We start from the raw sequence: 24,990 nt of genomic DNA, 5'->3' as shown, positions 1-24,990 counted from the left end.
CCCCGAACTGCCACAATACATATCCAGAACTTTTTTCAAAGTGTTTGCATTCTGAGTATTAGCTTTCATGAGGATTAGTGAATCATCTGCAAAAAGAAGGCGAGAGATAGATGGTGCATTTCTGCAGACCCGAACTCCTTCTAGTCCCCCAATTTCCTCCTCATGAGCTAGCAGACATGACAGGCCTTCAGAACAAAGAAGGGAAAAATATGGCGACAAGGGATCGCCCTGTCTTAAACCTCTAGTTGGCTCAATTTCATCCGTCTCGCACCCATTAAATCTCACTCTGTAGCTAACAGTGGAGACACACTCCATTATCATGTCCACCCAAAGTGGATGGAACCCAAGCTTTAGCATCACTAGTTTTAAAAAGCCCCACTCGACTCGATCATAAGCCTTGAGAATGTCGAGTTTTACTGCACAGAACCCGTTGGAACCATGTGTCTTCTTCTTGATGGCATGGAAACATTCATATGCCACCAACACATTATTCGTGATTAATCTGCCCGGAACAAATGCACTTTGTGTTGGGGAGATGATCTCAGGTAAAATTTTCTTGAGCCTATTAGCTAGCATTTTAGAGATGATTTTGTAATTCACGTTGCATAGACTAATGGGCCTATACTGAGTAATCACTTCTGGACTGTCCACTTTCGGAATCAGAACGATATTAGTTTGGTTCCAACCTGCTTGGATCTTCCGATTGTTTATAGATTCCAGCACCTCGTCAGTTAGCTCTTCTCACAGAATATGCCAAAATCTCTTGTAAAAAACTGCGTGGAGCCCGTCCGGGCCTGGGGCTTTCATATCCCCTATCTGGAATAGTGCCTTACGCACGTTCTCACGAGAGTAAGGCGCAATCAACATTTTATTCATCTCAGCTGTAACTCTCGGCTTCACAGCTCGGAGAAGATCCTGGTCACATTCGACAGAATCAGACATAAACAAGCTCCCAAAATAATCGTAGATTAATGGGTTGAGGTTATCATTCCCCTCCACCCATCCATTATTATTATGCTTTAAATTTTTTATCATATTCCTCCTGCGCCTAGCTGATGCAAACTGATTAAAGTACTTAGAGTTTCTATCACCTTGGCGTAGCCATCTAACCCTGCCTCGTTGGGCCCAAAAGATCTCTTCTTGGTCAAGTAAATTTTCGATGAGAACAGAGAGGTCCTTTTGTTTTATGCAGCTCTGTTCCATGTACTCTTCCCTCATCACCTTTTCCAGATCCTGTTGGGCCTGTTTCAATCTGTTGTGAGGCACCTTGAGCACTCGTCTATCCCATGCATGCAGATCGCTATGAATAGCCTCCACCTTGTCCTTGATCGAAGGGCAAAGCCCTGTGTGAACTGCCTTCTGCCAAGCTGTTTTGACAATCTCCTCGACTAGTTCTTCTTCCAGCTATCGTGCTTCGAACCGGCGAACCACCTTGCACCGACCAGCAGAAGCATCCAAAAGATATTCAGTATCCAATAAGATGGGGCGGTGATCAGACTTCCCCATCTCAAGATTACATAACCCCGCCAATGGGTGCATGTTCTTCCAGTCTGCATTTGTTACCGCTCGGTCCAGCCTCTCCTTGAGCCCACCTCTGAACCAAGTGAATTTATCTCCAACGTACCCCATATCTTCCAACGCACAGTCTGACAGGGCATCCTGAAAAGCCTTCATTCGTACATGTTGTCGAGGAGGGCCTCCCTCCTTCTCCGAGGATAGCAAAATTTCATTGAAATCTCCCAACATAACCCATGGCAGCCTAGAATGGGCATGTAGATCGCGAATGTATCTGTACGTGCGCTCCTTACTGTCCCATTGCGGCTCCCCATATATCCCTGTCATCCTCCATATGTTGCCATTTGTTTCATGAACCGTAACATCAATACCATCCAAGGTGGTAGTCTGGGAGTAGATCCTAACCTCCTTCTTCCAGACTAAAAGCAAACCACCTCTCCTTCCATCCGGGCTAGCTGCCACTATCCTTTCATCCATCCCCAATTTCCTCATCAGAATTTCTGCCTTATCGTCACCCAGATGTGTTTCAGACAGAAAGAAAACATCCGGTTTGTGTCGCCTCTGGATATCCAGGAGAGAACGTACTGTCGGGGCTCCAAGGAGACCCCGACACTTCCAACTAATGATCTTCATTGGTTCCGGCGATCACCCTCGAGGGGTGTCGCCGATGCAACATATAGTGGGTCAGAGGCCTCAGCATTAGCTCTAAGCCTCTTCGGATCATGAACTTTTTCCGGTGTGCTCATCTGACTCTTGTCCACTCTACCATTGTTCCCAGCTTCAATCAGGCTCATCTTTTCAATAACAAACCCAGGTGGGGGATCAGAGCTTCCAACACGCTGGATTACCGCACCATCTTGACCAATGAGCCTCTTTTTTGCCTGCGGGACAACAGCCATGTAATTAGCAGAACTCCTATGGTCTAGCTCCATATCAGTTTCCTCCTCGGGATGTTGGTATCCCGGATTACCCCTTCCTCTTCCCAGGCCCCCATCTCTCCCCCGAGGCCCTCCCATGTTCGTCCTTCCCCTCCCATTGCCTGATCCTCTCATGGGGTCATCATAATTCACAAGAAGCCAGTCTCCCCATTCGCAATCCTCTGCCTTGTGTGTGCCATCTCCACACTCCGTCACCAGATGTCCAATCAAGCCGCAATAATCGCAGAAATCAGGTAGTTTTTCATACTCTACCGGGTACCTTCTGCTTTCCTTCAAGGTCAGTGGGACAAACCTGACGATGGGTGTATCCAGCATCACATGAACTCGAGCTCTCAGGTATTTGGATGGATTGATACGCCCCTCATCAACCACGACTTTGATAGGCGGGATGCCCACCTTCTTCGCTATTTTCTCAGCAACCTCTGTTTTCTTCATGAGACCATCTGGTAAGCCAATGATACGTGCCCATACCGCTATGCGATCAAGTTTGTACCCCTCTACGTTTGTCAGTCCATCATACTCTTCCAACACCACTGCTGAGTTCCGAAACAACCAAGGGCCCCCGTTCATAACACGATTCCAGTCACCCAAACACATGAATTGAGCGAGGAAGATGTTTGGTTTCTTATCCTTGAAGATCACCCCTTGCGCCGGTGCCCAGGCATTCCTCATGGCCTTGTACAGAGCGACATGGCTAAACGGTTTGCACGTATGAACCCTAAAAATTGTAATCCATCTTGTTTCTTCCACTAGCCCATCAATCTCTCCCGACAGGTCCAGATCTTCCTCCTCCTCACCATGGAGGTTCAACCCCGAGAACCGATCTTCCAGGTTTGCATCTGTACCACACGGGTCACACCCATCTCCACTCCCAGACGCATCCCTTCTTTCCGCCATGCAATTGAAATAATTCGGAGAGAAAAACAATAAAACCAAAATGATCCCCTTTTCAATATTTGAAAAAACTCAAATATGAAAATAACGAAATCCCCAACTCTCTCCGTGGGTCCTTGAGTTGCTTAGAATTTCTAGGATCAAACCAAAATGCAATAAAATATGATATGCATATGATGACCTATGTATAACATTCCAAATTGAAAATTTGGGATGTTACAGTAAATGTCATGCTCCATCGGCACATCCTCCCGCTCCAACTCCGGACTACCTCGATGTGGGAACACAAGTCCGAGGACGCAGGGCCCATTCTCCACTTCTTCTGCTCCACCTTGGCCAAATGTGGATGCGGCTATTCACGTTGTCCAAGGATGACTTCCCCAAAGAAGTAATGCAATATATTCTCTCTCTCTCTTGTGCCTATTTGAAATACCATTGTGGGTCTATAACATTGCTCAATAATTTCACTGGGTACCACTCCAGGGCAAGAAACATACTTGCAAGCCTATTCGCAAATGTATAGAAACGTTGAAGCTTCGGCGCCGTGCTCCAGCTCCCGTGGAGGAGCTGCACCGTTTGGGACGTGGTGGTCAGCTTCTGTTGGTTGAGGGGTTCACCACGAACATAGCATAGGCTGACGGCGGGGAGATGGTCTATTTCGGGGAAGATGACGCCGCCGGGGAGGAGGCCAACGATGTGGAGGAGGGAGACAGAGGAGATCGGCGGGAGGAGAGGGAGGCAATGGCGGGGCAATGAGATGAATAGAGTGAGGTGGAGGGCTGGCGGTCGGCGGTGGCGGGCTTGTGAGAAGGGAACAATGGCACGTCATGGATAGTGCTTTGACCGGGTTCGTGAGAAGGGAAATTCACAACTTGACGATGGCATTGCCATCGAAAATATACTAAGCTCTCTGATTTCGACTTAACGAAGCTAAGCTTCGGTAACTTCACCTATTGTATGAGAGGCTTCCGATTCGCGTAGGTTGTGAAGCATGGAGTTGAAGTACATCTGCACAATCCCTAAACTAAAAGTCTGGTCTTGGACATCAACATATCAAATTGAGACAAGACTTAGTGATGCGCCTACTCTATCAATGGTTGAATAAAATTTTGTAGGTTTTAGTGTCACCTCATGATACTATCCATGCATTATCAATGGTTGCGTAATTTTTTTAGGTTCTAGTGTCACCTCATGATACTATCCATGCATTATCAATTGTTGAATAAAATTTTATAGGTTTTAGTGTCATCTCATGATACTATCCATGCATTCCATCCTCAAGAAGTCATCCATATAATTTAATCATTTGTTTGATTCGTTTACCACCCATAGCAACGCACGGGCACATTTACTAGTTATAAACCATGCTCTAAACTCACAATAAAATGCCAAGTGGCTTTCCCTTAGAGAAAACAACGTGGAAAGGCACGACGTATACTCCTTTGCCCGTCGTTTTCAATTCGGCCATCAACATGTTGTACCGACCATTGCCATGCCTGAACAATTCTATCCTGACCTAAATTTTGACATCAATGATATGCGAAAGCTCAAACAAGAATAGAAGAAGTGCTCTTAAAAAGAACGGAAGAAACTTTTTACTAGTGCTGATTGTCATCATGTCATGTCATGTCATGCCTGGTTAATACTCCACTATATTAACATCCATCCATCATGCAAGTATATAGGCGTACCACTACGCAACAAAAAGAAAGAATAGTTCGATGATCAAGCAGCCACATGATGACACGAACACGTACAGCACACCACTCTACATATCGACCTATCTGAATCTGATGCTGCAGATATCATGGAACACTGAAGTTAATAGTTCCTTCTGCGATTCTCCGTGCAATGCTGCAACAGGCCAGGTCCATACTGGTCGCTTGTGTCTGTACTGTCAGGTCCATACTGGTCGCTTGTGTCTGTACTGTGTTAAAGAAAAATCTCAATATCAGACCTGCCTCACTCCATGTTCGGCGATCAGCATTTTGTACCGACCATTGCTCGTAGTATTTTATCCTGACCTAAATTCCGACGTCAACGCATGATAGCATCTGAAGGCTCAAACAAAAATCCAAGAACGTGGTGCTTACAAAAGACGGAAGAAACTTTATGACACTGCTTTTTCTTCTGAGCTTAACTTTATTATGCTACTTATATTATACTCCCGGGCAACAAAAAACTACAATAGGATCTACCAAATTCGATGATCAAGCAGCCACTTGTATGCAAACCCCGCAACACGATGAGACGAACACGTAAACAACGATCGATCTGGTGCTGACATCAAGGAATTATTGAAGTTAATTTCATCTGCAATTCTCCGCGCAATGCAGCAACAAGCCACCTACTACTGGTCAATCTCTGTGTCTCTGATCCGCCTCACTCCATCTTCTCCTCTGTCAATGCACCGGGCTGCACCGTATCGGCGGCCGGCGTGTCTCTCCTGCCGCGCAGCTCCCCGACAAGCCTCCTCAGCGCGGCGGAGGCGCCCGCGCCGTCGCAACCCATGAACACCTCGCCGATGTCTGCCGGCGTGATGCGCACGTCGGCGGCGAGCAGGCCCTCGGCCTCGGCCATGAGGCCGTCCACCACAGCGTCGGGCTCGTCCATGGGGTCCTCGCCGACGCCGATGTAGTTCTTGGCGAGCACGCGGAGCGCCGCGGGCGTGCAGTAGCCCAGCTCGATCTTGCGGTCCATGCGGCCCGGGCGGAGCAGCGCCGGGTCCAGCCGCTCTGGATGGTTGGTGGTGAAGATCATCAGGCGCTCGCCCACGCAGGACGACCAGAGCCCGTCCACGAAGTTGAGGACGCCGGAGAGGCTGATGGACTCGCGCCCGATCGCCGCCATGGCCGCCGCGGCGGCCGGGGAGAGCATAGCCAGCTGCGCGTTGTCCTCGTCGGCGCCGCCGGAGTTCTTCTTGCGGTCTGAGAGGTCGAGGGAGCAGTCGATGTCCTCGACGACGACGACGGACTTGGGCGTGGTGGAGACGAGCAGGCGGCGGAGGTGGGAGTTGGTGGGCACCGTGGTGAGCTCCAGGTCGTAGACGTCGAACTCGAGGACGTTGGCGATGGCGGCCACGAGGCTGGTCTTGCCGGTGCCGGGCGGGCCGTGGAGCAGGTAGCCGCGCTTCCAGGCGCGGCCGACGCGCGCGTAGTGCTCCCGGCGGGCGGCGAAGCGGAGCAGGTCGGCGCGGATCTCCTCGCGGAGCGCCGGGTCGACGGCGAGCGTGTCGAAGGTGGAGGGGTGGGAGAAGGTGTGGGAGGTCCAGAGGCGGTGGTGGTCGTCGCCGGGCGCGGCCGCGCGGTTGGTGTAGAGCCTGCGCTCCCGCGACTTGAGCCGCATCCTCGTGGCCTCGGCGATGACGTGGGGGATGTAGGTGTCGTGCACGAAGTCGCGGTGCTGGCGCAGGAACTGCAGCTCGAGGCTACGGTGGTCGCCGCCGGCGCCGCCCCGGGAACCGAACACGTTGTAGGGGTTGTGCCCCGCGCCGCGCTCGATGGGGCGCGCCGTGGAGGTCCACTTGACGCGGACGCCCTGGAAGGTGTCGTCCGCGGTGTGCGAGTCCGGGAGCGAGGCGACGGCGCGCTCCGACTGGCGCGGCTTGTAGAGGCGCACGGCGGGGGCGGCGGCGAGGCAGCGCGAGCCCAGGTAGAGCTGCGCGGCGTCGTAGAGGTCGTTGGTGGCGCCGGAGCTGGCGCCGTCGGCCTCGTCGATGAGGATGGTGGCCGTGGGCGCCCGGAACGCGGCGGCGAGGCGCGCGAGCAGGCGCCGCAGCCACTGCTCGGCCTCCGGCGGGATGAAGTCCCGCATGGCCGTTCGGAACACCATGACCGTGGCGATCAGCGAGCCCACCGAGCGCCAGTCCAGTATCATCTCCATGGCCGCCGCCAGCTTAGCTTTGGTGCGCGTCGGTTTGTCACAGTGTCAGTGGGTGCAGTGTGTGCTGGTGCGCGCTGTGTGGTGATGTGAGTGGAGTGGGATGAGGAGGAGGAGGTGGTGGTGGTGGGTTTTTATAGGTGGCGCCGGAGGGGACGGGTCGGGGGGGAGGCGGTTCGCCGGATGTGGAAAGTTGGCAGGTGAGGGGGTGGTGCGGTGCGTACGCCTGGGCGGGGCGGCTGGGCTTTCGCTGCCTGCCGCATCATTCTTGGCGTCTTCCCCGGCTGCTTTCGCCCTGCCTTTCTGGCGATGACACGAGTCGGCCCGCCGCACGCCGGTGAGGTGGCGAAAATGTACCCGAGAGGCTTCCGTGCCAGTCGTGCGTTCCAAGCCGAGCGATGATTGGCTAACGGTGAGTAGTCGGTCGGTCGTGCCTTCCGTCCATGCACACACACCACTTTGATCAACCGCCTTGGCGGCTAAGCAACGGATTAAGCACGAAGGAGCACCACCACCACCGTACGTGGCCTCGATCTTGACCGACGGTGAGTCGACGGGGGCGTGTCCACACAGTCCACTGATAATAATACAGTACGACGGTTGCACCGTCGGTCGTGCCTCGGTGATCACCTTTTGCTTTGGAAAAGGTTCAGAGCCCAAAGGGACATGATGGTTTACAGAAAGATTCTTTCGAGGCCGTGAACGAAGCTACAAGTGGACTGGAGAGTCCAGTCGAGAGCAACTGAGGTAGGTAGGTGCCGCCGTGCCGCCACCGCACGAACAGCGACGGGCGTGACATGGACCGGCACTGTGCTGAATCCGGCAAGAGCCCGGTGCAATCTCCCCGCTCTTTCGGACGGAGACGCCAGGGCGGCTAGTGTTTTCTGGTCTGCAGCTTGAGCGACTTGTCGAAATCAGGCATGGATCGCCCGGTTCAGTGCATAGCGCTTTCTGAAATGTTACACGATCCATGCTTGTAGATCTGCCCCGATCGACTTGAGTAGGACGTGTGCGAAAGCTACTCGGATTTGCCTCTTGTCGTCCATCGGTAAGTGACCTAGCAATAGCATGCCCGTCCGTTCTGATCTTTTTTTTTTCATGCCAAGTGGTCCGTCCGTTCTGATCTTGCAGGGGGATCTGATCAATTATAAATGTTTCAGGTATTCTTGTGGGTTTTTTTCCACGTATTCTTGTGTGTGTGGCCACACAACTGGCGAGCACGTACTTGGTGCCAAAACGATATCACATGCTCTCACGCGGACAGGCATAAGATATTGTTAGATCGACGCGCGCATGGATTAAATTAAGTTTGTTGAAGGGGACGGACAGGTATAGAAAGGTAGTGCTTTTCGTGCCACATGGTACATTGCACTACGTGCAAACGACGAGAGCACATCATTGTAAAACACTGACCGCCACTCTCACTTTATCCGTTTGCAAAAGGCGGGCAGCCATTCTCCGTTCTCCGTTTCGTCAGGCGGTGGAAGGCATCAATAATTGTGAACTCAGGCAGCGGCCTAGCTTAGCTGGTGTGTGCGGATGATGATCGATGGACCTGTTTCTGGTTCAGATGAACGTGGCATCGGACGGTGGCACGAATTATACACGTAGGACTAGTAGTATTTTACATTTACGAGAGGAGACCACCCGTCCAAGTGGCGAGTTCCGAGCAGTAAATCTGGTTTGCCCAGCAAAAAAGGCTTGGCCAGCAGACAAGAACAGACTGAAAGAACACCAGGAGAGCGTAGCCAAGTCAGGTTTGTGGTCTCAGCCCTGGTTCGACATCGATCGTTTGCTTGGATCCACATCACGGCGGTGTCGATCCTTTCGCCCATATGGACGATCTACTTGGAAAGCATGCTGCCGACGCAAGGATCCCTATTAAACAAGGATCTCTATTAAATTAATCGTCCTAGATCATCCCATTATAACAAGAACTCAAGCCGGACACGACCAGACAACACACAAGACTAGACGTCACTTGTCCTTTGTCAACACTGAGTTGGAAGAAGGTGAAGGTGAAGGGTACGCGACGACGGGCTGGTTCGGTTTGTTTTGCCCGAACTGTGTTTTTCATTTATTAACTTCCAAAGTGGCCCGCGCAACTGCGCGGACTAGGCCTTTAATAAATGTGTACATGTCTTATCATTACAATATGATATTATGCTGAAATAATGGGAATGAGAACATTAAGTTTTTCACAAATATTCACCCGCTAAAAAAGTTCTCATAAATATCACTTAATTTTTAGTTTCTTAATTAAAACATATAAATAATAATACATTAGTTATGGTATAATTAGAAGGGGGCGCTAAAAAAAGGTCGACTGAGGCGTGGCGAAGTCTCAGTCAACTTGTTGATCTTTAGATCTTTTGTGTTGCTTTTTTTTGAGACAAACCGCAAAGCTTTATTACCCGTCACAATGCTTACAGGGACGAAATCAAGTTTATTGGGTTGGCCTAACCAAGCATGGCGGCCAACCCCCAGAGATAAAGCGTGCTTTGCTAGTTTGTGAGCCTCGATATTCGAGCTCCTAAATTCATGAATAATATTACATGTTTCAAAAGATAGTCTATATTGCATGATCTCATGCACAATTGCGCTGTAGCTCCCTTTGTATGAATGTTGAATATCATCCACGGCCACCTTGCAGTCAGATGCAACGTGAATCCTTCTGGCATAAAGATCATCCGCAAGCGCCAGGGCTTCCCTGATGGTGAGTGTCTCTAGGATACCAGGGTCTGACAGATGTGGGAAAACAACGGCCAATGCTCCCATGAATCCACCCTCTCGGTCCCTACAGACCGCTGCCACTGCTCCATTCACTCTTCCCACTGCTGCATCAACATTGACTTTGGATAGTCCCTCCGGAGGTGCAAGCCAATGATTTGGCCTTCGTCGAGCCACCCCTCTACCGACCTTTCCTGGCTGCTGTAGTGCCGGTAGCTCTGCTATATAAGATGTTATAAAATTGTGAATAGCGAATGGGGTTTGGAAGATATCTTCGTACATAGCCTTTCTTCGTGAATTCCACAGCGCCCAGAGGGTAACCACAAACGCAAGAAAGTCATCCTGGTTGAGGGCTTCGTGCATGATAAATAGCCACTTCTTTGGATTTTCCTCAGTACATGTGCTCAACTTGTCTAAAACAGCTTCCGATGACAGTGCCCAAGTGCTTCTAGATACCGAGCAGTCGACAAAAGCATGACGCCATGTATCCTCAGATCCGCATAAGCAGCACGCCCTGGAGGTTGACATGTTCCTATGGTGGAGAAGTGCAGCTGTAGGGATGGAGTTTCTGGCTAGTCTCCACAAGAAAAACTTCAATTTGGAAGGGACCCTGATGCGCCATAAATCAGTCCAGCCTTGCTCGGCCACGTGGGAGTCGGAGGAGCCGCCCTGCTCGTACAGCCATGCTTCCCGGCCTAGCTTCGTCCTTTGAATCATTCGATATGCCGAACGGACAGAAAAGACCCCCTTTCGCTCCTCGGCCCAAGCCCAAAAGTCATCAACTTGTCTCGTGCACAGTGGAATCTGTAGGATGGCCTCAGCATCTAACGATATGAACACCGAGCGCACTAAGTTTTCGTTCCAGGTAGACGATGTCCGGTCAATCAGTTCAGCCACCAGCCTCGGCGGGTCATCAACTAAGCAAGCCATTGGCCTCCTTGCATGTGATCTCAGCAACCAGTTGTCCTCCCAAATTTTGGTTGATGTTCCATCTCCAATTCTATGAACCAAGCCTTGCACCATTATGTCCCGGCCATCAAGGACCGCTCGCCAAATCTGCGAGGGGTGAGAACCCAGGGTTGCCCCAAAGATGTCCGAATCAGGATAGTAGATAGCTTTGAGGATCCGAGCGCTCAAAGACTGTGGATTCTGCAGCATGCGCCAAGACTGCCGAGCTAAAAGCGCCAAGTTAAACATCTCCATGTCTCGAAAACCCAGGCCACCGAGATTCTTCGGTAGAGTCATCACGTCCCAAGCCACCAAACTAGGCTTCCGTTTTCCTTGTTTGCTCCCCCACCAGAACTGTCTGATCAACGAAGTAACACTGTTACATAGGCCCCGAGGAAGGCGAAAGCATGCCATAGAGTATACTGGGATTGCTTGAGCAACCGCCTTGATCAGAACTTCTTTCCCTGCGGAGGATAAGAGTTTTTCCACCCACCCTCTCACCTTCTCCCAAACACGATCCCGCAAGTACTTGAAGGTCCCATTCTTCGAGTGGCCGACCTCCGTAGGCATGCCTAGGTACCTATCACTGAGTGACTCATTTTGCACATTCAAAATATTTTTCATATCATCTCTGACCTGCTGTGGACATCCTTTGCTGAAAAAGATTGATGACTTATCATGATTTATGCTCTGCCCTGATGCCAAATAGTACGTATCCAATAGGTTTGATATCGCTACTGCCCCCTCGCTCCCTGACTTAAAAAATAGCAGGTTGTCATCTGCGAAAAGAAGGTGGTCCACAGCTGGTGTTGTTGATGCCACCTTTAATCCTACAATGTTTAATGACGAAGAACTGGTTTTCAGGAGGCACGAAAGGCCCTCCGCTGCAATTAAGAAAAGGTAAGGGGATATCGGATCTCCCTGCCTTATACCTCTGCTTGGTACAAATTGATCTAGCTTTTCTCCATTAAACAGAGCTGAAAAGGAAACAGACCGTACCATAGCCATGACAGTTTTTATCTAGGGCACTGCAAAGCCCAACTTTCCCATCATTGCTTTCAAATAGTCCCACTCCAACCTGTCATATGCCTTCATCATATCCAGCTTAAGAGCGCAATAGCTGTTAGACTTTGCTTTGCTTCGCTTCATAAAATGCAGACACTTGTAAGCACTGATGATATTATCTGTTATAAGTCTGCCTGGGACGAACGCTGATTGTTCCTCAGATATGATCTCTGGCAGAATTTGCTTCAGCCTGTTTGCAATGACCTTGGATGCAATTTTGTATAGGACATTGCAAAGGCTAATAGGCCTAAATTGTGACAAGATAGTAGGATTTGTTACCTTAGGAATCAAAACGAGGATGGTGTCATTTATGGTCTCCGGTGTTTCTTCCCCTCTCACAATCCTCAAAACAGCAGCTGTCACCTCTGCCCCACATAACTCCCAGTGTCTCTGATAGAAGTGTGCCGGGAAGCCGTCGGGACCGGGCGCCTTGGTTGGTAACATCTGAAATAAGGCCGCCTTAACCTCCTCATTTGAGTAGGGGGCACAAAGCATGGCGTTCATCTCTGCCGAGACTTTGGTTGGGACACAGTTTAAAACTCTCTCCATATCGCTAACCCCCTCCGGAGTGTGCAGAGTCTTGTAGAAGTCATTTACCATGGCCTTTAGCTCCTCCGGATCATCTGTGATAACCCCTAGCAAATTCTGCAATGCCTTGATCATGTTCTTCTTACGCCGGATACTTGCACGTAAGTGAAAAAACTTGGTGTTCCTGTCCCCAGATGTAAGCCACTGCACCCGTGATCTCTGTCTCCACATTATTTCCTCTCTGTGATACAACTCCACAAGCTTCTCATTGATTTTCAATTCAACATGTGTTGGCGCGGTACGGCCTGCTCCCGCCCTAAGCTTTCCAAGTTCGTCCTTGAGCTGTTTTATCTCTTTGCAAACGCTCCCAAAAGTGTCTCTGTTCCATCGGCCCAAATCACGTGAAACCGCAGCCAGCTTTGCTTTGAGTTCTTCCACCCTACCAGCAGCAACATGCACCTCCCACGTTTCAGCTATCATGCTGTTCCACGCTTCATGGCCCTCCCACATGACCTCATACTTGAAAGAACCCGCTCTCTGTCTGCTGCCCTGATCCGTGTTTAGCCTGGTCAAGATCGGGCTATGATCTGATGTTGCAGCCACAAGGTGTGTAAGGTCAGCTAGCGGGAAACGTGCTTGCCAGTCAGCCGTCACCAGGGCTCTGTGAAGGCGCACCCTAGTAAAGGTTCCTCCCGTTACCTTCTCTTCAAACATCCATGGTATACCAGAATATCCCAAGTCCAGCAGCATGCAAACATCAACAGCATCTCGGAAAGCTTGTATTTGCGCGTTGCTCCACTGCCCTACACCCTCGTGATCATCCGGACGTAGCACTTCGTTGAAATCTCCAACACAAAGCCACGGGAGGCTGCTCGAAGAGCTGCTGTTTTTCAAAGTATCCCAAGTCTTGTATCTCAGGTGAGTTTGTGCTTCACCATAGACTAGAGTTAATCTCCAAGGAGCCTCTCCCTGTTCAAGGACCGAGCAATCAAGGTGATAATCAGAGTAACCCAAAATCTCCAAATTTATTGCATTATTCCAGAACAAACCGATTCCTCCACTCCTACCACGACTACTAACAGCATAACCATTGTCATAACCAAGTGTTCTTGCTAAAACTTCTACCCTAGAGCCTTCCAACTGGGTTTCTACGATACACAACAGGGTAGGGGCAAATTTCCGCGTGAAAATGCGGAGCTCACGAACCGTCGCGGCCTTGCCCACACCACGACAATTCCAGCATAGAACACTCATTGGGCTCGGCGGTGGCCGTCACTCGGGCCTGCCAGAGTTGAATCAAACTTGGTAAGCAGCATAGACTTCACTGTTGAAACTTTATCCGTCTCCGTCCCCACCTTGGCTCGCTTTGTATCCTGTGTAGAGCTTGGGCTTGAAGGCACAACCGGGGGGAGCAAAGCAAGCGATTTTCCCTCTGATCCCACCAGAGTTTGACCATCCCGTGGGGTTGTCACCGGTCCTGAGTGCACCAATGGCTGGGACCCCCTCTACCTAGCATTTTCAGCATGCATCATCTCCAGATCCTGCTCGCTGTGTTCCTCTTCGACCCCATCATGCTGAGAGCTTGAGCTTCCTCCTCTCCCTGATCGTCCTCCTCTGCGACCCCCCTGCGTCCACGGCCGCCTCCTGGCCCACTACCGCTCCTCATGAACCAGTTTGCCCTGAGCTCCTTGAAAACAAGCGATGAAGGAGGGTGGATTCCCGACCATGTTCCTTATAGAGGTGGCCAAGCATGCCGCATACTGTGCACCAATCCAGTAACTTCTCATATTTGACCTTGTAGATTTGCCTCTCTCCTCCTCTGATCATGGATACTGCGTTCTTAAGCGGCTTGAGGACGTTTATTCTGACCCACACACGGTAGAAGTTTCCCGTGAAGTCATGCGATTGGGCCTCGGTGAAGAGGACCTCTCCCACCTTGGATGCAAGGGATGGAACCAGGTGGGCATAGAGGAGAGGCACATCGTGAATTTGGATCCATATCTCGACTGAGTCCAACCTGACCGTGGATGGCTTCGTCACACCATCGTATTCCTTGAGAATTACTGCATCACCCCGGAAGTGCCACGGTCCCTCGCGCATGACCCTCTCCCAATCCCCTAGGCAGGAAGATTGGATGGTGTAGAGGTTCTTCTCTAAGGGCTTGAACTTGACCTCTTGAGCGAGATCCCATGCCGCTCTCATGTTCTTGAAGAACCAATATTGACTGTAGGGTTTGTCGGAGTTGACCCGCGCGAGAGCAATCCAGCGCGCCGCCGCCTGCGGTACGTCCTTCTCATCAAAGATCACGTCGTCCAGGTCTTCCTCCTTCAGCCCTAGCTCTGCCATCATCCTTGCGACGTCGCTGGTCCCCTCCGGCTGGGATCCATCTGCCGCCATGTTTGAAACCCTAACCCGAGCTTGAAAGAACGGGTTTACTGCAGGAGCCCTATGCCCCCGAACCTCCGAACAGCCCCGGCCCCTCCCCGGCGATGGGAGGAGAAGCTGCGGAAGAGTCGCGGGCGGGGAAGGACAGAGCTCGATGGCGGCGATAAAATCGCCCCCGAGAAACCAAAACCCTAACTCGAGGGAAAAAGACGCAAAATCCAAGTGTTGCTTTAGGATGTGTGCAGCCCCGCTGTCTCCTGTAGATCAGCCCATGTAGGGGACGAACTGGGCGGGCCTGCTTTCTGTCTCTTTTTTTTGTCGGGGAAGGCTTCTAGTGGTGGGCTGGACAGGAGGCATTTCTTTGTGTGTCGGCTTTATTTTGCCAATTGTTGTTCTATAAGATTTGGGTCGTTTTTTTATATACAAAGTGAAGCGACTTGTGTCTATATTTTTTTGTTCTCAGTTAGTAGAAGTACCAACCATTTTAGTTCATAGGCCTCGCAAATTTTAAATTTTTATTTATTTTCTAGCACTATTTTTATTTATTTTTTATTTTCTCTTTTGAGGTTCATACGGCACTGTTAAAACTCAGTCGACTCCCTGGTCGTTAGATCATTGTTGATTCAAGATCTGTGTAGTTACGCGTGTCTTGTATTGAAATCGACTGTTTGGGGGCACGATCGGCCTATTTCCTTTTCTTCAGTTGTTTCTTTTCTCTCGTGACGGACTATTTCCTTTTCTTCTGTTGTTTCTTTTCTCTCGAGTCAGCCTATTTCCTTTTCTTCTGTTTGTTTCTTTTCTCTCGTGTCGGCCAGATATGCGCTATGGGCTAGGCTTGAGAGGTTTTTTTGTCTGGTTTTGGGCTTAACTTTTGAACGGGGAAAACAACGTGGGGAAGCGGTTGAGAACTACCGGGGGCTGCTATTTTGTATCTTTTTAAAAGAATTATTTTGCTTGTAAGTGTTTCAAATGATTCTTTTGTGCAAGTACATTGTTATGTTGATTTCTTTTTCACATTTTGCAAATTTTACCTTTTTTGTTTCTCTTTTTTATATTCCTTTTTATCGTTCCTTTCAAACATTTTTTGCACGATTCTAGTTACCTTATTCTGTTTTTATTTTTTATTAAACAACAAGTTTTAAATTTTGAAAATTGACAATACTGTTATCTGGTTGCACAATCGCCCCGACATCATCTGTATTTCTTCAACATGACTATAAATCGATGGTGCTTTGACAGGGGAGGAGGTAATCGCATGTCTATCACTAGGCATGTAACTACAAGTGTCACGTCCCAACGTAACCGCATGCCTTCAACGCGACTGCAACTTTGTTGGGTTTTGTCGGAGGAGTGGAAAAATTGCGTTTCTTCCACTAAGTACGCAACTGCAAGTGTCGTGTCCCGACTGTAATTTTGTGGTGTTTTGTTAGGAGGGGCACCCGACTGCAAAACACCACAAAACATCCTCAAGTTGCAGTCATGCCTACCATTAGCCATGCAACTGAAAATGTTGCCCCCGACTGCAACAACATGTCTTCAACGTGACTGCAACTATGTGGTGTTTTTGTCAAGGAAGGGGCAGTTTCATGTATGTCACTATGCATGCAACTACAAGTGTTGCCCTGGCTTCAACTTTGTTTTGTTTTATCAGGAGAAAGGGATGGTTACATGTCTGCCACTAAGTACACAACTGCGTGTCTTTAATCCGACTACAACTCAGTGATGTTTTATGAGGGGAGGTTTTTTTGCATATCTACCACTATGCATGTAACAACAAGTGTTGTCCCGGACTGCAACTGTATGTCTTCAACGTGAATGCAACTCTATGGTGTTTTTTGTGGGAAATGGTAGTTTCATGTGTGCCACTAGGCATGCAACTGAAAGTATGCCCCCCCTTGACTGCAACCTAATGGTGTTTCAGCGGGGGGAGGGGGGTGAGGGAGTTCCGGACTAGGGGGTGTCCGGATAGCCGAACTATCATCATCGGTCGGACTCCAAGACTATGAAGATACAAGATTGAAGACTTCGTCCCGTGTCCGGATGGGACTTTCCTTGGCGTGGAAGGCAAGCTTGGCGATACGGATATGTAGATCTCCTACCATTGTAACCGACTTTGTGTAACCCTAGCCCTCTCCGGTGTCTATATAAACCGGATGGCTTTAGTCCTTAGGACGAACAACAATCATACCATAGGCTAGCTTCTAGGGTTTAGCCTCATTGATCTCGTGGTAGATCCACTCTTGTAACACACATCATCAATATTAATCAAGCAGGACGTAGGGTTTTACCTCCATCAAGAGGGCCCGAACCTGGGTAAAACATCGTGTCCCTTGTCTCCTGTTACCATCCGCCTAGACGCATAGTTCGGGACCCCCTACCCGAGATCCGCCGGTTTTGACACCGACATTGGTGCTTTCATTGAGAGTTCCTCTATGTCGTCACCGATAGGCTCGATGGCTTCTTCGACCATCATCAATGACGCAGTCCAGGGTGAGACCTTTCTCCCCGGACAGATCTTCGTATTCGGCGGCTTCGCACTGCGGGCCAATTCGCTTGGCCATCTGGAGCAGATCGAAAGCTACGCCCCTGGCCGTCAGGTCAGGTTTGGAAGTTTGAACTTCACGGCTGACATCCGCGGGGACTTGATCCTCGATGGATTAGAGCCACAGCCGAGCGTGCCGCACTATCACGGCGGGCATGATTTAGCTCTGCAGCCGGATAGTACCTTGGAGGCCGCACTCGAACTTGCTCCGATCTTCAATTCGGAGCCGGCTGCGCAGATCGACGACGGATGGCTAGACACCGCCTCGGGGGCTGCAACCTCTACGGCGATAGAGCCGAACACTGACCTTGTCCCTCATAAAGCTCGTGACTCCGAGGTGCCGGACTCCTTGCCGGACTCCGAACCTCCCGCGCCCCTCCGATCGAATCCGATTGGGCGCCGATCATGGAGTTCACCGCAGCGGACATCTTTCAACACTCGCCTTTCGGCGACATCCTGAGTTCGCTAAAGTATCTCTCGTTATCAGGAGAGCACTGGCCGGACTGCGGTCAGGACGGTTGGGATGCGGACGACGAAGAAATTCAAAGCCCACCCACCACCCACTTGGTAGCCGCTGTCGACGATCTAACCGACATGCTAAACTATGACTCCGAAGACATCGACAGTATGGACGACGATGCCGGAGACGACCAAGAACCAGCGCCTACCGGGCATGGGAAATCCACCCCAAATCATGACGTATACATGGTGGATACACCAAAAGGAAGTGATAATGAGGAAAAGCGGGATGTGGCGAAGGACAACTCCCCCAACAAACAACCAAAGCGGCGACGCAAGCGCCGCCCGAAGACCGGCATCAATAAAAACGGCACCCATACGGACCCGGCCCTAGAGCAGGGCGAAGCAGTGGACGACGCACATGTCAACAAGCAGCCAGCCGGACATGAACTGGACAAGCAACCCATCCCCGGCGAAGATGACCTCACATCACCAGAGCATATGAATCTTCATAAAAGGCTCGTCACCACTGCAAGAAGTTTGAAGAAGCAAAAGCGGAAGCTCAAAACAGCGGAGGACGCACTCAGAATGAGATGGAGCAAAGTACTCAACAGCGCAGATAAACATAGCGCTATTCACCAGACAAAGAGCTACCCGAAGCGCAAGCTGTTGCCCGAATTTGACGAGGAGGCCTTAGAGCCCCCGCAGTCAAAAAAGAAAGAAGCCGCCTGGCCGGATAGACGACCAGATGACAGGCCAAGAGCAACAAGGGGCGCCGCACACAAGCCGGCACACGATCAGCATAAAGATCCTCGGAAAAGGGACGACCCAGTCAGATCTATTTATGGGCCAAAAAAGAAGACTCCAGGAAGCAACATAACCCGCCGAGCATTCAAAGACAACGGCACACCCAAATACAGGGGCGCCGCACACCCACTATGTTTCACCGATGAGGTACTGGATCATGGATTTCCAGCGGGATTCAAACCCGTAAACATAGAAGCATATGACGGAACAACAGACCCCGGAGTCTGGATTGAGGACTACATCCTACACATACATATGGCCAGAGGAGACGATCTTCATGCCATAAAATACCTACCCCTCAAGCTCAAAGGGCCAGCTCGGCATTGGCTTAAAAGCCTCCCAGAAAATACCATTGGAAGTTGGGAAGAGCTTGAGGATGCGTTTCGAGCAAACTTTCAGGGGACCTATGTCCGCCCTCCGGATGCAGACGATTTAAGTCACATAACTCAACAGCCCGGAGAGTCAGCACGCAAATTTTGGAACAGGTTCCTCACTAAAAAGAACCAAATAGTGGACTGTCCGGACGGGGAAGCCTTAGCAGTCTTTAAACACAACGTCCGAGACGAATGGCTTGCCAGACACCTCGGCCAGGAAAAACCAAGAACAATGGCCGCACTAACAAGCCTCATGACCCGCTTTTGCGCGGGGGAAGACAGCTGGCTAGCTAGATGCAGCACCAGCGACCCGAGTACATCCGAAGTTAGGGATGGAAATGGGAAATCACGACGCAGAAAAGATCAGCGTCGGAATAAGGAAAATGGCCCGAATAGTACGGTGGTCAACGCCGGATTCAAAAGCTCTCGGCCGAACAACAAAAGACTGCCCCTCAAGGACAACAATGACGAGCTATCCAACCTAAACAAGATTCTGGATAGACTATGTCAAATACATGGCACCTCCGGGAAGCCCGCAAACCATACCCACAGAGATTGTTGGGTCTTCAAACAGTCCGGCCGACTAAATGCCGAACACAAGGGGCTCGACACACCAAGCGAAAGTGATGAAAACCAAAAGCAGCAATCCGGAAAACAAAAGACTTTCCCACTAGAAGTCAAAACAGTGAACTCACTTCATGTGATAACACGAAAGGACAGCGCGGCACCTGTTATACCAGGACACCGCCGCAGAATGGGGATAGACCCTACCAAAATTCGCCGTAGTAGCACTTCCTTCAAAGGAGTGGCGCCAGGCCTTTAAGCCAATTATACAGGCTCGGTACCACCAGAGGTTGTGTTCGGCTCATCCGACAACCTCCGTCGCAAAAAGCTCACTCTACATCGCCCCATTCAAACAGTAGCCCTTAAGCACTATTAGGGCGCGCAGCTATCGCCAGCCCTAATGCAATACCACATTACGCGTTTTTTACGCTTAAGAATGCCCGGTCAACGTGGCATGATTTCATTAAAAAGTAACTCCGCATGTTCCTTGACCACGGAGAACGTGAGACTGCTTCAACAACCACACACTAATCAGACCTTGCAGGTCAAAGCCCCTAAAAACAGGTCATTCGGACCTCGGACATGGTTAGGCGAGTCCGGCGTAACTAAACAAGGGGCTTCCCAGCCGCATACCCCCTTCATAAGGGGCCGCGTGTATAAATGATGAGAGCCAATAAAGCTCAACTTTCCTCATTTTATTCTATTTTAATACAACTTCTGCATGATATTTCTTGGAAACTAAGTCCTTCTCTTTTTCAGATGAAGCACGTGCTACACCCGTCCAGGATACATCACAATGGAGACACAGGCGCAGACGTGCAGCAGGGACTCGTTGCAAGGATTCTTTTCAGATTAAGACCCTGCGTAAACCTTTCTTACTGTCTCTTGTTGATACACATCCCCCGGTTCCCCACCATAGTCGAGGAGGAGGCTGGCGTTTTGGCATCGGCCGCGTCAGAAGTTCCCGCCTGTACCTGGACACAGGGGGCTTAGGGCATTGTTCTGCCCGGTATCATAAAGACCGAACACCTCAGGGAGTGTTCGGCGTCTCGAGTTAGGCCTTATATGCATCAACTCCGAATCATGCCTTTGGTCAAATGTTGGGTTTGCCCGGCTCCTGTGTTTTGCTGCCTTACGTTCTGCATCATCGGCTAACGCGGCACCAGGAGAACTACTGCGATTGTGCCCCGGTTCGGCCGGGCGAGCACCTCAGTAGAGAAAGCCGAAAACTGACTGTCATGATATAGCGAGAGACTGGTCAACCACTCAATCGACCATTGGAATGTTTAGAATTCCTCTGCTTTGACGAAGGACCGCTTCCCGGTTAGGCACATACGCGCCCCGAGTTCGGGAAGAGCGGTGCCACCAGGGGCTATATAGTAGCCCCACATTCGAGCGCCTATGGCTAAGTGAAAGTGATAAAGCATTATAGTCCGGTTGCCTAGTTTGCTACACTATCACCTCCTTAAAAGGACCAGGACGTTGGATTAAGTGTGAAAAAGCGCTTTTCTTTTTGCAAACACCCCCGCACCATGTGCGTGGGGGCTGAAGCCAAAGACTGCCATCTTTCAGATTATACATACATATACGGCCGCACAGGAGATAGTTCAAAACTTGAACACACAAGTATAAAAAGTCATTGCATTATAAATATAATCTCAGAAATCATACATGTCATTCAAACATAACATCTTTCGAGCACTGCGACTCTATTATACGAGCGCCCGGCAGGACTTCCTCAAAATAGTGCTCGGTGGGGAATCGGCTTTTGTTCGAACCCCGGGATGCAACAGCGGTGGCATCCATCTCCGCCCAGTATGTCTTACCATGGGCGAGAGCCATCCGTGCACCTTCTATGCATGCCGACCGCTTCATCGCCGCAATATGTGGCACCGCCCCAAGGAATTGCTGCAACAAGCCAAAATAACTCTTCGGCTTGGGCCTTTTCGGCCACAGATGAGCGACCACATCCGTCATGGCTAGTCCGGACAATCTATTCAGCTCGTCCCACTCAACCAGCCGATCACTCAACGGAAGTGGACGCTCCGGACTATGGAATTGAGACCAGAAAAGCTCTTCCATTTCATGATCCTCCTGGCTTCGAAAGTGCACGACTGCGTCCGCCGCACTCGCCGCCAAGTCCAGATAAGGATCCTCCGCACCGTACAATCGGCCCAGCTGAGCATACTTCGGATCCGTGAACTTCCTACGCAGCATAAAGGGCTTTCCAGCCACAATGTCTCCGACCTGACGCAGTTCCTCCTTCATAGCCCGCATCGCACTACGGGCATGCTTGGCTTCGGCGTCGGCCTTCTTCAGGTCATCTTGATCCGCTCGGCGTTCTCCTTCAAGAGCCTCCAGGTGGTCGGTAGCAACTTTTAATTTCGTGGCCATTACGGCCATCTCCTCCTTGCTTCGGCAGTGAGCAGCCTTCTCGGCTTCTAGCTCTTCCGCTGCCTTCGAGGTAGCCGCCTCGCTTTTTTTGGCTTGCTCCTTGGCCCGAGCAAGTTCTGCTCGAAGGCCTTCCACAGCAGCAGCACTATCTGCATCAGGCATACAAATCGTAAGGAATGGGCGTAAGCTCCCTTACTAGGCGACCGCAGAGCAACCACATACCTTGTGACTCATCGAGTCATTTATTAACTAGCGAGATGTCTGCATCCGCAACATCGAGTTGCCTCTTCAGCTCGGCAAATCCTTCAGTCCGGCTGGCCACCGAGCGTTCCGCCACCTGCATAGGAAAGGCGACAATCTATAACTGAGATTATGATCCTCGGCACACTGCCGCTTTCGACGGCATACCAAGTCTCAGGGGCTACTATCTATACAGGGCGCACTTCATGTGCAAAACTGTCAAAAGGTATGTCATTTTTTGCGTACCTCAAATCCCGTCAGCAAACTTCCGACGGCCTCACACAACCCGCTTTCGGCGGACGAGATCCTTTCAATCACCATACCCATTAATGTGCGGTGATCTTCTGAGATGGACACCCTCTTAAGCAAATCCTGCAGCTCCACCGGCCGTACTCCAATGGGTGCCGAACTCTCTGGCCCCGTCGGACTCGGGGAGACCCTCCGCAACGACACCTCAGGGTCGTCCGCCCTATGTGATGGGGCGGCATATGGAGGAGTTTCGCTCTCCATCATCTCCGGACGAAGGTCTCCCAAAGATGAGCTGTGCTGAGATGGGCTGAGGTCCGAACTACAAGGTGAAAACTTCGGTTACCCTTAGAAATTAAAACAGGAATGTCCACTATTACAAAATTCCCCCTTTCTACTTACGGCTCGCTAGAGGGCTGATTCCTCCACGGAGACAGTTCGGCCGGGGCTCTTCCCTGCCTGGGACCTTCCGGTGCAGATTTCTTTCCCCGCTTTGAGGCCTTGGCCTCCGGGTCTTCGGAAGCGGTCCTCTTCTCCCCCTGGAAGGAGGGACTCTCGATTCCTCCCTTACTAAAAGCCTCCATGGCGGAGGTGGTATGTCCCCTGTGCCCTTCTTCGCCCTCCTCCGAAGGTGCAACCTCTAGCATTTTGATTAACGCGGGATCCTGCGTGGTCTCAGGGAGGGGGGCCGGACACCATATCAGTTTTGCTTGTGCTATCCACTCCTGTCCAAAGGATAGCTGGTTAAAAGGCAAACCCACGGTAAATAAATGGACGATGTGTCCGGACACGGGGCTACTTACTTGAGTATCTGGGCGATTGCAGCTTGGGCCAGCATCCTCGGTCAATTCCGGACGCATCTCTTGCGATCCGAAGAACAGTTCGTACATCTCCGCGGGTGTCAAACCCATGAAGTGTTGAAGAGCTCGTGGCCCCTCCGGATTAAATTCCCACAGGCAGAGGGGGCGACGTTTGCAGGGCAGTAGGCGCCGGATCAACATAACCTGTACCACTATGACCAGATTGATCTCCCTTTCTTGGAGGCCTCGAATCCGGTCCTGTAATAGGGGAACATCCTTGGACGGCCCCCAGTCACGCCCCTTGTTGACCCACGAAGTTAGCCGCTGTGGAGGGCCCGAGCGGAAGACGGGCGGCAGCCTCTGCCTGCTGCCCCTGGGAGCGGTGATATAGAACCACTCCTGTTGCCACAAGCCGAGCTCCTCCTGAAAAGAGCCCTCGAGCCATGGAGCATCGGCCCTCTTGCTTATAATCGCCCTGCCGCATTCTGCCTGACGCCCCTCAATCATCTTCGGCTCCACGTCGAAGGTTTTGAGCCACAAGCCGAAGTGAGGGGTAGTGCGGAGGAAGGCTTCGTAGACGACAATGAATGATGAGATGTGGAGGATAGACTCCGGAGCCAAGTCATGGAATTCCAGCCCATAGTAAAACATGAGCCCCCTCACGAAGGGATCCGTCGGGAAGCCTAAACCCCGACGGAGGTGAGACACGAACATGACGCTCTCACCAAGCTCGGGAGTGGGAATAACTTGCCCTCGGGCAGGCAGCCTATGCGAAATCTCGTAGGTTAAGTACCTGGCGTCTCTTAGCTTTAGCACGTCCTCTTCCGTGACGAAGGAGGGCATCCACTGGCCTCGTGGGTCGGGGCCGGACATTGTCGAAGATCAAAGGTACCCAAATATGGAGCCCTGGGTGTTGGAACTCGGGGCGAGGGGCGAATTCGATAGAGGATTGAAGGAAAAGAACGGGCCTTGGTCTCATTATAAAGAGGGAGGATACCAAGAGCCATCCCCGTGACCATTTGGAACCCGCCTTCGATGGAGGGGGCGTGGCAACGAGCGCGGTTGGGTTACCCACGTCCGTATTTATGGGAATCCCGGAATAAGGGGAACACGATCTCTGCTTTGACAAGACGTGCCAAGGAAACCGCCTCACTAAACGCGCGGAGGTGGAACAATAAAAACAATTCGAGTAAAGGCTTGGTAATGGTGTGACATCACGCCACAAAATACGTTAGCAGATTGAACTTGTGTAATATTATTCTCTCTACGGTGGTATGTGGAATTTATTTTGCAGAGCCGGACACTATCCTGGTGTTCACAATCTTCTATAAATTATTCGGAGGAAGAACCCGCCTTGCAATGCCGAAGACAACATGCACGCCGGACTCGTCGTCATTGAAGCCTGGTTTAGGGGCTACTGAGGGAGTTCCGGACTAGGGGGTGTCCGGATAGCCAAACTATCATCATCGGCCGGACTCCAAGACTATGAAGATACAAGATTGAAGACTTCGTCCCATGTCTGGATGGGACTTTCCTTGGCGTGTAAGGCAAGCTTGGCGATACAGATATGTAGATCTCCTACCATTGAAACCGACTTTGTGTAACCCTAGCCCTCTCCGGTGTCTATATAAACCGGATGGCTTTAGTCCTTAGGACGAACAACAATCATACCATAGGCTAGC

The 24,990-nt window shown here is 50.8% G+C and overlaps 1 protein-coding gene across 1 annotated transcript; it reads right to left on the bottom strand.

Annotated features, from left to right (window-relative positions):
* Positions 1–5,402: 5,402 nt before the first annotated feature.
* LOC119340584 (AAA-ATPase At3g50940-like) lies at positions 5,403–7,319 on the bottom strand. The gene has a single exon (XM_037612510.1). The coding sequence runs from the start codon at positions 7,227–7,229 to the stop codon at positions 5,730–5,732; it is 1,500 nt and encodes a 499-aa protein (XP_037468407.1). The 5' UTR covers positions 7,230–7,319; the 3' UTR covers positions 5,403–5,729.
* Between the last annotated feature and the right edge of the window lie 17,671 nt (positions 7,320–24,990).

The sequence above is a fragment of the Triticum dicoccoides genome, chromosome 7B (genome assembly GCF_002162155.2).
Source record: "Triticum dicoccoides isolate Atlit2015 ecotype Zavitan chromosome 7B, WEW_v2.0, whole genome shotgun sequence".
Taxonomy (NCBI): Eukaryota; Viridiplantae; Streptophyta; class Magnoliopsida; order Poales; family Poaceae; genus Triticum; species Triticum dicoccoides.
The sequence above is the reverse complement of the archived record's forward strand: the minus strand, read 5'-3'. Positions and strand labels throughout refer to the sequence as shown.

Bases quoted from the DNA above. Each gene is read 5' to 3' on its own strand.
- LOC119340584 (XM_037612510.1), bottom strand. From the start codon at position 7,229: ATGGAGATGATACTGGACTGGCGCTCGGTGGGCTCGCTGATCGCCACG.